We start from the raw sequence: 15,000 nt of genomic DNA, 5'->3' as shown, positions 1-15,000 counted from the left end.
CAATTGTTTTGGGAGTCGATAGTCTTCAAACCGGATGAGATGACCCACCTAACGCAACTGGTTCTTAATAACAATGGTAGAAATACTGGTTGTTTTGGCCTTTTTTAAGACATATGTATCAGGGACAAAGCTATACCACTTTAAACCAAGAATGTGTCTAAGGCAGTGCTGATGGAACCTCTCGAGCAATTCTATATGTGACCGGTACAAGGTCCAAGTTTCAGATGCAGAGAGTAGGGATGGTACTACACATGCTTGATATACTGAAATTTTAGTTGTCAGAGTAAGATCACCGTCAGACTAGACTCTATCTTCTAACCTTCCAAAAGCATCAGATGCCTTGCTAATTCTCTTTCTTATTTCCGCATTAAGAGTGCCATCATTTGATAAGGCACTCCCAAGTTAGACAAAATTTTTTATGACTTCAAGGCGCTTTCCACAGACGAAGATATCAAGTTCCACATATAGATCATCGGGAGTGGAAGTGTACATGACTTTAGTTTTCTTAATGCTAACTGTCAGTCCGAAGCAGGTACAAGCATTTGTAAAGAGATCTATCACTAGTTGCATATCTACTGGGGAGTGTGTGGGTACCAGGTCAGCATCATCAGCATACAACAGTTCCCTAACAAGTTCATCACTAACAAGTGTTTTGGCTTGGAATCTTCTGAGGTTGAACACCTTTCCAGTCGTTCTGAATCTAATATAAACACCCATATCACAATCGTGGAAACCATACCAGAGCACAGCAGTCAAATTGAATGAAAACAATGTTGGTGCAGCTATATCACCTTGCTTCACACCATCATCAATGGGGAATTCCTCCGAAAGCCGACCATTGAAGTTGATGCGACCTTTCATACTATTATGAAGTTGCTTGAACTTGTCTGTAAAGGCAGGTGTACAGCCAAATTTTTCCAGCACTTTCCAGAGAGCCTCACGGTTGACTGTGTCAAACGCCTTGGTTAAGTCCACAAACAACTGGCAAAGAGGCATACGCTGTTCAAGACATTTCTCCAAGAGCTGTCTAGCAGAAAACACCATATCCACAGTTCCTCGCCCACCTCTAAAACCAGACTGGGATTCCGGAAGGATATTAGGACATACATACTTTTCCAATCGGTTTAGCAAGAGCCGTGCAAATACCTTTCCAACCGCACTCAGCAGCGAGATACCTTGATAATTTGCACAATCAGATCTTGTATCCTTTCCTTTGTACAACATAACCAAGATGGCATCTCCCAATCTTGGGCAACCGGGTCACCCTGCCATACTGACAGTATCAAAGAGTGGACCACACAATGTACATTGACACCACCATGTATCAGCAGCTCAACAGGGATGCCATCCAGCCCAGGGGCTTTGTTCAAGTTTATCTGTTTTATGCAGTCAACTGTTTCCGCAAGAGTCGGTTCAACATCAAGTTCCGGACATAAGGAACATTGAGGGATACTTTCTATTGCAGCAACATCACCATTGGATGGGTTATGAAAAAGATCATGAAAGTGTTCATGCCATCGATGCATAATTTCATCTGAGATTTTCAGCAAGGTTTTCCTGTCCTTCGCCAGGAGTGGTGTAGTTGAAGAGGATTTCAGATCATAAGCCTGATGAAGCAGAGTGTAGAATGTCTTGACATCTCTATGATCGTAAGCAGTCTGTATCTCCCTGGAGAGGTCAGACCACCATTTGTTTTTTATTTGGCGCACACAACACTGAACCTCACTCCGAACAGAAGAAAAGTGGGCAGTGAGCGCTGGTTCATTCAGAGGTGAAGAGTTGAGAAGTTTCAAATAAGCTTTCCGCTTTCTATCAATTTGAGGCTTAATTTGATTGAAATTATCAGCAAACCAATCTCTATGTCTGGGAACCTTCAATCCAAGAGCTTCAACACCTTTTTGGTATATTGTATCTCTTACTGTCTTCCAGTCACAATCTGAGAAATCCACCTGATTGAAAGTAGATTTCAAGGAACTTCGTACCACTGGATCCTTCAATTTGGAAACATTAATACGTTTAGGCACTTTGACACCATTGAAACGGCTCTTTTTGCAAACTGTAATTCTCAGTATAGCTCTGACCATTAAATGATCAGTACCATAGTCAGCACCACGCATTACTTTAACTTTTCAAAAATTTCCAAGATCACCACGTCTACACAGTATGTAATCAAGCAAATGGCCATGTTTAGATTGGGGATGGAACCAGGTCTCCTTGTTTTTCTCGTGGGAAAAAGTGTTGGTGATAACAAGATTTAGTTCACTGCAGAGATGGAGAAGAGCATGCCATTTAAATTGACTCCACCAATGCCATATGGACCCAATGGAGACCAAGTCTCATTGTCTGATCCAACCCGTGCATTGAAGTCACCAAACTCTCAGTACTTGGCAAACCGGTGATCTAAGCAGATGATAAAAGGAAGTAATATCATCTTCAGGCGAAGTAAGAGTCGGTGCATAGACAGAAAGAACATTTATATAACGACCAGCAGCAAGGGGCATTCTCAATGTCATTGCACGGTCATTTATGCCTACTGGCTGTTCGATCTTGTCAATTAAGGAGTTCTTAACTGCAAAACCAACACCAGCCTCACGCCTCTCCTTTTCAACTATACCAGACCAGAAGATCATGTAGCCCGACTCGCGCTCAACCAGTTGATCCTCACCTGCGAAACGTGTCTCAGAGAGTGCAGCAATGTCTATATTGTATCTTTGCAATTCCTTAGTCAAAATTGCAGTCTTCCGTTCTAGTCTTTTACCATTGTCAATAAGTGTTCTCACATTCCAGCAACAGAGCTGGAGTGGGTGTCGTTTAGCATAATATCTTCTGTTCCTGTTAATATGGACAGCCATCGCCAATAGGACATTTTTCTTTCTTTTCTTTTTGACAAATGTCTGAGGAAGTATCTGTACAAAGATGTTATTCCAGAGATTTAGCTTTGTACGACAGCTAGTCTCTCTCTCGGTTCAAAATGTTGATATCCAGCAACAAGCAAGAGCAAGATAGCCAGCAACAAATCAAACGGCAGACCAGCTTAATGCGGGTACTGGCCTTCGGCTTTATGTTTTTTAGATCAGAGATTTGTTTCTCCTAGAGAGGCTGCCTTCACTATAGCTTTCTGGAGCCCTCTCCACCCCAGATAAAACAAATCCATCGTTGCAACATGTAAAACAGAGCAGTCATGAATCTTGGTGTTATTATCGTGTGTATCCATTGAATTGTAAACATCATCACTATCGTCATGACCATTGAGGAATTATACCGTTTTTAAACGCTTCTCTCAATGTAAAAACACAACAACAAAAACATTGAGATTCATGACTGCTTTGTTTTACGTATTGCATGTGTTGGATTTGTTTTCATTTTTATGTATATATATATATATATATATATATATATATATATATATATGTATATATATACATATGTATATACATGATGATTGCAACGTCTTGTCAGACGAGTGCCACTCTCTCAGACACTTAAAGTCCATGAGCCCAAAAATGACTTCCATCGCCACAGGACCATTTTAATAGACAAATGCCTGAGTGAGTATCTATACACAGATGATCTTACAGAGTCCTAGCTTTGTACGACAGCTAAATGTCTCTCTCGGTTCAAAATGTTGAGATCCAGCAACAAGCAAGAGCAAGATAGCCAGCAGCAAGTTAAACTGCACACCAGCTTAATGCGGGTACTGGTCTCCCGCTTTATGTTTTTTTAAATCAGAGATTTGCTTCTCCTAGAAAGGTTGCCTTCACCACGGCTTACGGTAGCCATCTCCACCCCAACACACACATACGTACACACAATCACAGACGGTGCTAGTTGGCCGTTGACCCCGAAAAAGGGTCCATTCGCCTATATATATATATATTGTTACGGGCTGGGAGAAGCTAAATCAGGATGATCACTCCTGATTAGAATTTTCGACTCTAGAATAGCGCTTTCACCCTATGCTGCTTGTAACGCAAAATGAAAAACGAAAGAGATAAAATACATCGGATGCAGAGTTGCAACACGAAATGACACGTTGTCTAAGATTTGTGAGTAATTCTCATTTGAACTTGAACGATTTTAACACAAAGCAACACACGGATAAGATATAATAGAGGTTTTATTTAACACATATTTTGAAATCTAATATAACACCTCAATAGGCCGGGATGAGCAAGATGAACAATAAAAAAAAATAAAGTAAAAAAACGACATAAATGTCATTATGGAATGACAGTTCGAAAAGGCATGGATGGAGGGGATGTTAGGGGTTAGGAAATGGGTTATTATAAAGGGGTACTTATCTGCAGATAAACAAAATAAAAAGGCCAGTGTTGATATTTATAAAAGACTGTAAATGCGAACATGTCGCCATGTGTCAGTCCTTCTTCAATTTCGTGGTGCTGTTCTCATCTAACCAAGGACTGTACGCGCCGCGCATTATTTTTATTATATTGTTCCACGTGGACAACATTTTATCCGAAGATTCTTGTGGTTTTTAGGCGATTTGGAATTTAATTTCCCCGTTCTATTTAAAACATGTAGCGTCCGTCCGTTTCTCTTTAATCATCCTCGTGTAGACGGGTGAGGTGTTTACTTTATGGTTGGATGGTAATGGTTCTCAATTATAGCTTTTTGGGATGACGAAGCGATGAATTTTGCATCTCGTCTCGCTGCGATTTTAATCCCAAAAAAGAAAGTGTTTTTCTCCAGCTTAGATATTTTCTTCTTCCTTTTTTTTTTTTGGTTTAGCCAATCAATCAGCACCATTTTTATGCCAGCGATTTCGGCTGCTATTTCCTGTCGCGCGTCGGTGTTACAGAAGGAGAAAGGGATTAGGGAAAAGGCGTTGAAGGGAGTAGTTGGGCTTTCGCTACTGGCGATGTTGTGTATGAGGAAGAGAGGGGGGTTGAATCTGTCTTTACGTTTGATCTGGAGGAGGAGGAGGAGGAGGGGGATTCGCTATTCGCATTGATATTTATTCATTTATTATTATTTTCTTTATCATTATTATTTTCTCTCTTATTTCTTTTTTTTTCGTTTCTAAATCTATTGCCTTTTCGTTAACACTTCTTTTGACCATATTTTTTCTTTTTCTTTCGTTTATTCACCCGTTTCTACTGAAATCATTACAATATCTATCTATCTATCTATCTATAATATATATATATATATATATATATATATATATATATATATATATATATATATATATATATATATATTTCCATTTCATCATGTAAAAGTTAATAAGTGAAACATATGCCTTTTTCTAACCGCTCAGCAAAACCAGTTTAAGTAATAAGATGAAGCAAGAAAGCAAATAGAAAGTCAGACTGACTCCACTGCCTAAAATGAATTCAGAAAGAAATTTTCTAACCTATAATAACACGTCAACAGTGGATGTTTCTTTAAGTTCATCAGAAGTGATTATAATTTATATATTCAAAATTCAATTACCGATGTAATTCCATGACTTTCTATGAATATTTTAATAATATATTTAGATAAATAGCAAGTGCAAATACTGGCAAAGCAGGCATTTTTTTGTTTGTTTTTTTTTGACAATTTTGATAGGTATGCACTCGTATAATGTAAGGCCTATTAAATCTAGGGAGTAAAGGGAGATAATTGGGACATTTTTTTAATACTACACGAGATGAAATTGAGTGTTTAAAGCTGAGTTTCATTAGTTTTATGAAATTGTTACTCGTGTAATTTTGATTCCCAAATCTTTTTCTGGTCATAACCATTAGATGTTTGAAAGTATGACTTTATTTGCGGCCCAATTATCTAGTTCTTTCAATTCTCTACAGGGAAATGTTATGACCGGTTGGAATTGAAGCCAAAACAATTTACTTCCGAGTCTGGTAAAGCTTTCGCAGCTGTGTACTCTGATTCTGGCTGGTCAACAACAAATAAATTTATAGGCCTGATGATCAACCTTGGTAAGCAAATGGATATCAATGGTATTATCACAAAAGGAAACTCAACAAGAATTAAAGTTCTTTATAAAAATGAAAACGAAAAGTGGATACCATATACAGCCAAATCAACTGCACGGGCAACTGTAAGTAGTATTGTCTAATTATTTCAAATATGCATGCGTTATTTTATATATACACATATATAAATATGAAAATTTAATTAAATTTCATTTTATATATATATATATATATATATATATATATATATATATATATATATATATATATATATATATATATATATATATATATATAAGCAAATAGTTAATAAAACATGTTAAAAATTATTGGATTTTACTTGTGCGAATGGAAAATTAAATGAACTTTCTTGGATTTACATTTTTGTATTTTACCGTCATTGGATGCTTTTCCTTTCACCTGGCTATCCATTCACGTGAAATCACCTTTTTCTTCACGATGTTCCCTCTGCTTCACTTTTTGTTATCAAGTAAGATCTTTGACTTACTTGTTGTTTCATCAAATAATTTTGTATGCAAAATCCGATCCCGCATTTTGCTAATTCCTACCCTCTGATGAGAAGGAAAGTATTTCTTCGAAACTTTTTTTTTTTTTTTTTTTACAAAGGCATCACCACATTATCAAGGCGAAGAGGCCACTCAAGGATAAGGGTTAAAGAGTGTACAGTAGAAATTGGTCAATATAGTAATCATTAGTAATGACAATTTGGTAAATTTGATAACTTATATGGAACGGCTCATCAAGAACTTATTTACTTTAGACTTGAACACAACCATATTGTAGTCAGCCGGAAAGCAGGAAAACGGAAGACAATTCCACAGGCGTGCAGTTCTAAGAAAGAAGCTTTGTTCATGGAATCTACGTTTAGATTTAGGCACAGATAAAGAGTGGGGGAAATTATTGATAGTGTTTACAGCTAGACGAGTGTTTCTTGTGAAAGTTTTGCGAGGGGGGACCATAGACTGAAGCTCAGTTGAACACTTTCCATGAAAATAACGATACATCAGAGACAAACTCGCAACATCTCTTCTGTGAGATAGAGGTTGCAAGGAGGAGAAAAGGACATCTCCTACGAGGCTACGAAGTCTATTTTGAACTCTATCAAGGCAGGACAAGTCCTTTCTAGCAGCTCCTGCCCAGATGTGGCAACAGTATTCCATCCTTGGACGTACCTGGCTTTTATATAGATAGAGAATAGCATCAGCAGTGAGATATCTACCAGATCGATAGAAAGATCCCACCATTTTTCCAGCGGCCCTGGCAACAGATTTGATATACGTGTTCCATTTAAGATCAGGAGTAATGGTCAAGCCCAGAAGCTTGTCAAAACTTGAGGCCTCCTGAAGACGAGAGCCATTCATTTCAATTGATGACTCCACTTATAAAGTGTTTCCTTTTCAGATTAAATATGTTTTTAACTCTTTTTCAAACTGTTTTTAACACGTTTTATTAACTATTTGCTCTTATTATAAGCTCTATCTCCTATTTGGTTTTATTGAACTTTTACATCTGGTTGAGATTACTTTATAAATATTAATTCTTTAATATTTATATTATATTTTAGTTTTACCATCTTGGATCATTTTGGTAAATTTAATTATAATTTTTATTTTATTTTATATATATATATATATATATATATATATATATATATATATATATATATATATATATATATATATATATATATATATATAATCAAACAATCATACATCCCACACTCACAGACCCCAGTGTTTCACGCCCACACAATCATCAGTGTATTGTAACAACCCCCACCAGTCATGAGACCCAAACCCAGCTACGAAGCCCCTCGCCACTTCATCTGCCAAGACTACCCCCCAGGGCTACCAAACAACTGCCACAGCAACAGAGGGAACCAAGAACCATCAAACGCCAAATTCGGGCGAGTACAATAACAATCTAGAATGTTCACACAGGTGAAAGTCGCGAACATTGCGAGTAATTAAGTTATGGAAATGTATACGTGAATTAAGCTACAGAGAATTTTCTGCAATAAGAATGAGTCCCCCATCTTATAAACTGAACAAAACAAAAGAGAGATAGGCATAGAAGTCACCCGAATCTTTTTTCTGAGAAAAGCTTTGCCATTGTCTAATGAAAACTTTAGCTCATGGGTGGGAATAACAATGAATGTAATTAATTAGCTAACTAAACTTAACATGACGTGAATATATAAAAACACCGGGCCACACAAATTCCATACATTTTAACCACATGGATACATGAAATAATAATAATAATAATAATAATAATAATAATAATAATAATAATAATATATATATATATATATATATATATATATATATATATATATATATATATATATATATATTATTTCATATATATATATATATTATTTCATATATATATATATTATTTCATATATATATATATATATTATTTCATATATATATATATATTATTTCATATATATATATATTATTTCATATATATATATATTATTTCATATATATATTATTTCATATATATATATATTATTTCATATATATATATATATATTATTTCATATACATATATATATATTATTTCATATATATATATATATATATATACATATATATATATATATATTATTTCATATATATATAGTCATCCACATACAGTACTGTTTCGCTGTTTCATCAGAAAATAATAATGTTATCAAATAGTAAAAATAATTATGTTATCAAATCTTTAGCAAAACAAAAACTTATCAAGATAAGAAAAGCTCAACACTATCATGGGGAGCAAAAACGATAACTTTATTATATCATCAGAACGATAAGAAAAAGTTAATGGGAAATTTAAGACAAAACTTTTTTAGGTCATGGCATTTTGAAGCTTAGTGCTTCTCATCAGAAGAGGAGAAAGGCCAGAATTATACAAAATGCAAATATAGAAAAAAAACTGGCTTAATGGCATTTATGGTAAAAATTAATTAAAAGTAGGTACAATATATAAAAGTTAATCGGAAGGGTGGTATATATGTATGTAATATTTTAAAAATATAGGCCACTATGAAATAATTGGGATCAATAAAGAACTGCTACTCATAAAAGAATATAAAAAATGGGGAAGATATAGGGGAAAGTGGAGAAAGAAGGGGAGGAAATAGAAACAGTAAATAAGGGATAGGGAAACACATATATAAACAGATAAAACAATAAAAATAAAAGTCGAAATAAAACAATATGAAATTAAAGAAAATGGAAGAAGAAAAATGTTCAAAAAGGCGTTTAAAATAAGTTCAGAAATAAAATAAAATAATACAAGTTTCATTGCAAAGATATTTCTAAAAAAACTTATTTATATTTTTTCTTCTTAGCGCCATTGTTGTTGTCATAAAATTTACACAAACATATTCAAAATGCGACAGAATAAAATAATAACGTTTTTTTAAATTTAGAAACCCATTCTTAACATGGGAGGGGCAGCTTTTTGTGAGTATTGTGTACTATCACTTAACATTTTCATAAACCAATGTTCACATACATTTAGCAGACTTAGAGAATATAGGATTAAAGTATTTTGTAACGTTTTACAAACAACTACCGAGAACTAAACAACATGGCGTCATCCAACAAAACAACAAACAATTGAATAACAAAAGCTAAAATAATATCTACCTTTATACACTTACTTCTACCCCAATGAAGAAATCGCATATCATAACTGATATTTAAAATAAAATATTCATCTTTTTTCTTCTTAGCATCATTGTTGCTGTTGTTATCATTGGCGTTGTCACATCATCGTTTTTCATGAATAGAAATATATATAAAAAACATGCGACAGAATACGAAACATGCCAAAATAATAACGTTTTTATTTAGAAACCCAGATTAAGAATGGGTTTCTAAATAAAAACGTTATGGTGACAGATTTTTGTAACTATTCTGTACTTTCACCTAATATTTAAATAAACAAATAATATCCTATAAAATTTAATTTGAATATTATATCTAAAATATAATTCGGTCCATATTCTGTATGAGTATAAAAACATACCTACACCAACGCAGCACATTAGGAGTGTGTAGAACAAAGAATAGGGTAATCCATGTTTTGCTTAGGCTTGGAACAAAGCATGACATTGGTTATGGCCACCTTTGGCACACAGTTAACGTTAGTGACCGACAATTGTTAAGGCAGCCAGTGCTCACCAGACACCGTGAGTGAACACCAGTACTTGCAAGTAACCACCTCAAAACAGCAGTATCTGTCTCAAAAGAGTAACAATCACCAGTGCCTGCCAGTGCCCACCGGTGCCTGTCTCTGTCATGATGTGACAGTAGCCACATTAAAGAGTATTAATCACCAGTTATCGCCAATCACCGTCATAACTGCCAGTGACCAGTAGTATCCGGTAATGGAGGACAGTTCCTGCCACTAGATGACAGTGCCTGACAATTGAAGATAGGAGATTTGCTGCCAGTGCCCATCCTTGTTATGAAGTGAAACTGACCACCTTAAAAGAGTACTGATCATAATTACCATCAATTATCGTTATAACTATCAGTGCCCGCCACTGAGTGACAGTGTCAGCTACTAGATGACAGTACCCAGCACTGGATGAGTCCCCGACAATTGAAGACAGGGAATTTCATTTCATAGCAGTTCAATGAAGGCACACAATGGTGATGATCAACAATGATGAACAATCACGATAGTTGCAGAGGAAGCCAGTACCTGCCAGTAAACTGGAGTAACTGCCTCAACCAAAACTCAAAACCCGAATGACCACCAGTGCTAGCCATTGAAGACAGGCAATTTCATTTCAATGCAGTCCAATAGAGCCCAATATTGGTCATGGCTTCTAGTGACCGAGAGTAAACACTGGAAACTAACAGTGATATTTGTAAAGGCAGACAGTACCCACCAGTAAATGCAAGTAACTGCCTCAAAACAACACTAACTAATACTGACCACAAGTGCCCACCACAGGCATCCAGCGACAGCCACTGAATGCCAGTGCCCAACAATGTTTGACACTTGAAAACAGACGACTTCAGTTTGGACAGTTCAATTGAGGCCGACACTGGTCGTGGCTGCCAGTATCAAAAGCAGCCAGGGCTCACCAGTAAACGCCAATACCCACAAGTAGCGATGCCAAACCAGCACTAATCACCAGTAACCACCAATGCTGACAATAACAACTAGTAGCTTCTACTAGCTGCTACTGTCAGACAATGCCCGGCAGTAGAAGCCAGATAATTTTATTTTGGCCATGACTGCCAGTGCCCGCTATTTCCAAAGGCTGACAGTGGTCCCCACAAGCAACCATAATTTAATTTGCTTTCAGAAGCTGCGGTCTTTTACTTAATTTATTCTGGCTTTGTGTCATATTTCCCCCGGGCAACGTCGTATATAAGACTTTAACGTTTATTTATATATGTATATATAAGTGTCTTAAAAACCTTTTTCTAAAACGTGCATTTAAAATATGAAATTCAAATCTTCAAAATAAAAAAGTTCAATGCAAATTAGCTAAAGGAACAGAACTTTATTACAAACATTACCTTCCTTATTTAGGAACTAGAATTATATCCCTTCTTTAGAAACTTTCTAAATAATAAGGTTTGAAAATCTGTCTTCTGAAAATGAAGGTGTTTTACTAACGAAAAATGTTCAAACCGATTCAACTGGTAAAGACTTCAAGGAATATTATGGATTTTTTAATGAACTTTTTAAATGTAATTTTTCGTTAGTTTACATTTCTGTTAAAGAAAACATAAAGAAAATACAATTAGACATACATCATTGAAACTAAGATATTTTTTGCCACTAGTAAAGCATTACCACTGTTGATTAAGGGAATTATCCATCAGAAATATGTACATAGTGTGATGATATATGAAATTGGAATCTGGCCAGTGAAGGTTGAAGATATATGTTGCATGAAGAGGAATGATATGACAATGATACAATGGATGTGTAATGTGAATCCTGAAGACAAGCTTAGATCTGATGACCTTGGAGGAAGATTAAATCTGAATAGTTTCTGAGACATTGTTGTTTGGTCACATTGAAAGAATGGATGAGAGTTCTTGCTTTAGTAGATGTAGAACATTTGATAGTGAAGGATATAGTCAAAGAAAACATATCAGGGAGTAATAGGTATGAATTCAAGAGAAAGCAGGATAAATAAAGACCTAGCCAGAGATAGGTTAGTTTGGAAGTTAATTTTTTAAAAATAAATCGGTCCAACTCATGCCAGCATGTAAAACGGATGTTAAACCGAATACGGTAAAAATTGTTTGTTTTCTTATTCTTTTAGCTAATACAAATTCCAGGCGAAGTCACTTTAAAGGAAACAATCCGTACTGAAGAATTACAAATTCTACCAACAAACTTGGCAGACCTGCACTTGGCTCTTGATTTGTTTGGATGTGGTTTGTATTACTCTTTTATTTCTCATTAGCTATACATAATCGGCATTGTCCGGGAGCCTTTTCAATTTCATTTCGGTTTGCTTTTTTTATTAAATATGTAATTATTATTTTTACCAAATTATTTTTGAATAGATTTTTAATATTAAATTTAATTATTACATTACCGTTCAGTCATTAAACGATAAATTGAACTAAATTATTATGAAACTATAATATAATAATTTTTTCCTGCGTACTTGATACCAATTGAGCTGCTGACTCTTGAAGAATTATTTAAAATCATATCTTCTTCCACGTTTCTTCTTCCTGAATGACCCATCACTGGCTGCATATGTTCAATTATTATAGGAATGAAGAGCTGAAAATCAAAGGTCGTCAGATATTCTTTTATAAATGCAGAGAATTAATAATTCTATAAACATCAGGTTAATAAAATAGAAGATTTATTGAATCGTACGCAATTAATTACATTACAATATATCAATTAATTCCGTCCTAAAGTTGTGACTGGAACATAAACAGGAGTGTGTGTGTTTGACAGAGAAAAAGAGAGAGAGAGGGTGTTATTAAGCATACACCTTTACACATTACAAGTTTATTGACACATATTATTACTACTACTCCTAACTGACTGTTTCCTCCCAAGACCTTTCAGAGTCTTCTCCCAGAACCCTCTTTCTGGTGTCTGTCATTTCTACTTATTTGCTTTATAGACTTCTGCTCTTACGATTATAAGTCCAGCAGCTGATCTGTTTTTACTCTTTGTCTAATACGTTTCCGATCTCATAATTTAACTGCTAATATATGTATTAACTAACCTACTAGAATATTCAACAAAACCATAACTAATTTAAAAAAAAAAATAATCTGTATATCTCTATTTATAAAATTATTCCAAAATTTTCTATCTTTCAATGTATTTGGTTAAAATATTGAGTCATAAATAACTTTTATTCGACAGTTTAAATGCATTTAAAATATCAAAGGATTATGAAGCAATTCATTTTAACTAATGATCAAATGTTTTTTTTTCTTCAACTATTAATCAAATGTTGCAAATATAACAACCAAGATGAGGACAGTAGTCTGAATAATCTAAATAATCACAATAATCAATCCTCATTTAAAAATTTTCAAAACACATTGATTATTTATTCAACTTTTACCAATAAGAATACAATTTCTAATTAATGCTCCTTTTGCAAAAATACCGAGAATACATTTTCCCTTATCATTTGATATAGACAAAAATAAGAGAGAATTAATCAAAGAAGCAAATTATGTAATGATGTCATTAATTTAGCAATTTTGATACTTTAGTTGATGTCTTTGTATGTATCATCTGCAGATGCCCCTAAATGGACAGAATGGTCATCCTGGAGTAATTGTTCGGCTCAGTGTGGGCAAGGGAAACAAGTAAGGAAAAGGTATGTCAGCAAGATCTTATAGTCCGCAGGATTTGATAAGTGATCACTCGTTAGTATATAAAATTTTTTTTATGAATGCTGAATATACATCTAATATGTTTACATTATCTTATTCAAGCCTTGCATTTTTTTTTTTTTTTGCAATAAAGATTGTATTGTAATTTAATAATATGATAATGTTGAAATGAAATGCTACAAGTTCATAGATAAAGGCGTTTACAATTACATTTATACAATATGTTATGCATTAGGTTGCTTTTTCTTAATGTTTGCTTGTATGCATAACATTACTAAACAAGCAAACGGGGCTGGAAATAAGCAAAAAAATAATCGCTTATATTATTTATTATTGGAATTCTTTTAAGATGAGTAATTTGTATATTTTATTTATTTATGGACTATTCCTCTGGCCTTCTTCTGGTTGTTAATAATGACGGGATAGAAATGCTGAATCTTTTAACTGTATCTTCAGTAATTACTGGCTTCCATAGTTGTTGTCTCACTTCGTTTTGGCCAACTAATCCTCTGGCCTGCTTTGAGTAGGATTGAAACCGCTATCTTCAGAAAATGCTCACCTGGAACTGTAGCGATTCAACGTCTCTATCCACTGAAATCCACAACAACCTGACAAAGGCCAGAGGAATAGTTGGCCGAAACGTCGTTACAACAACAACTACAAAAGATGAGGATAATAGTTTGCAAATAAATAAAATAATCGTTTGTTTAGTACTATTATCTGTGCAAGCAATAGCATAAAAAAAATAGCAGCTTAAAGCATAACATAAATAAAATAAATTTCTAATATTAAAAACATATATATATTATTTAATCGCTTCGGAAGAATTAATTTTTAAGCAGTTACCTATCACTGAAAACACAATGCAACCACAGTAAAATTCAATAAAAAAAAATAAACAATTAAAAATTTCGAAAGACTTATAGTTGTTGTTTTTCAACAAAACTTTTACCATGTTGGTTGCTATGAATGTACTTGGCAAGATTATAAATTGCCCTAATGTCAGCCCCAATTCATTTTTATTATCATGGAAATCGCTCCAAACAAGGGACAAAGCTACTTTATGTAAGGAGATAACAAGAATGGAAGATGATTATAGCAAAGACAGGAGGCGCCTATTGACCTTAGTCTTGAAAAGTAAGGGGGAAACAGTGAGCAGGAAAAGAATTCCACAAGCC

At 34.4% G+C, this 15,000-nt stretch overlaps 1 protein-coding gene across 1 annotated transcript in view; it reads left to right on the top strand.

The window, feature by feature from the left end:
- LOC145263032 (uncharacterized) overlaps positions 1-15,000 on the top strand; it is a 376,016-nt gene that overhangs the window by 348,712 nt on the left and 12,304 nt on the right. Inside the window, exons 127-129 of the mRNA XM_080119864.1 lie at positions 5,814-6,067; positions 12,265-12,379; positions 13,728-13,806. Of these exons, the coding sequence (XP_079975990.1) occupies positions 5,814-6,067; positions 12,265-12,379; positions 13,728-13,806 (448 nt within the window). The remainder of the gene's footprint in view (positions 1-5,813; positions 6,068-12,264; positions 12,380-13,727; positions 13,807-15,000) is intronic.

The sequence above is a fragment of the Euprymna scolopes genome, chromosome 38 (genome assembly GCF_053919585.1).
Source record: "Euprymna scolopes isolate OS-2025 chromosome 38, ASM5391958v1, whole genome shotgun sequence".
Lineage (NCBI taxonomy): Eukaryota > Metazoa > Mollusca > Cephalopoda > Sepiida > Sepiolidae > Euprymna > Euprymna scolopes.
The sequence above is the reverse complement of the archived record's forward strand: the minus strand, read 5'-3'. Positions and strand labels throughout refer to the sequence as shown.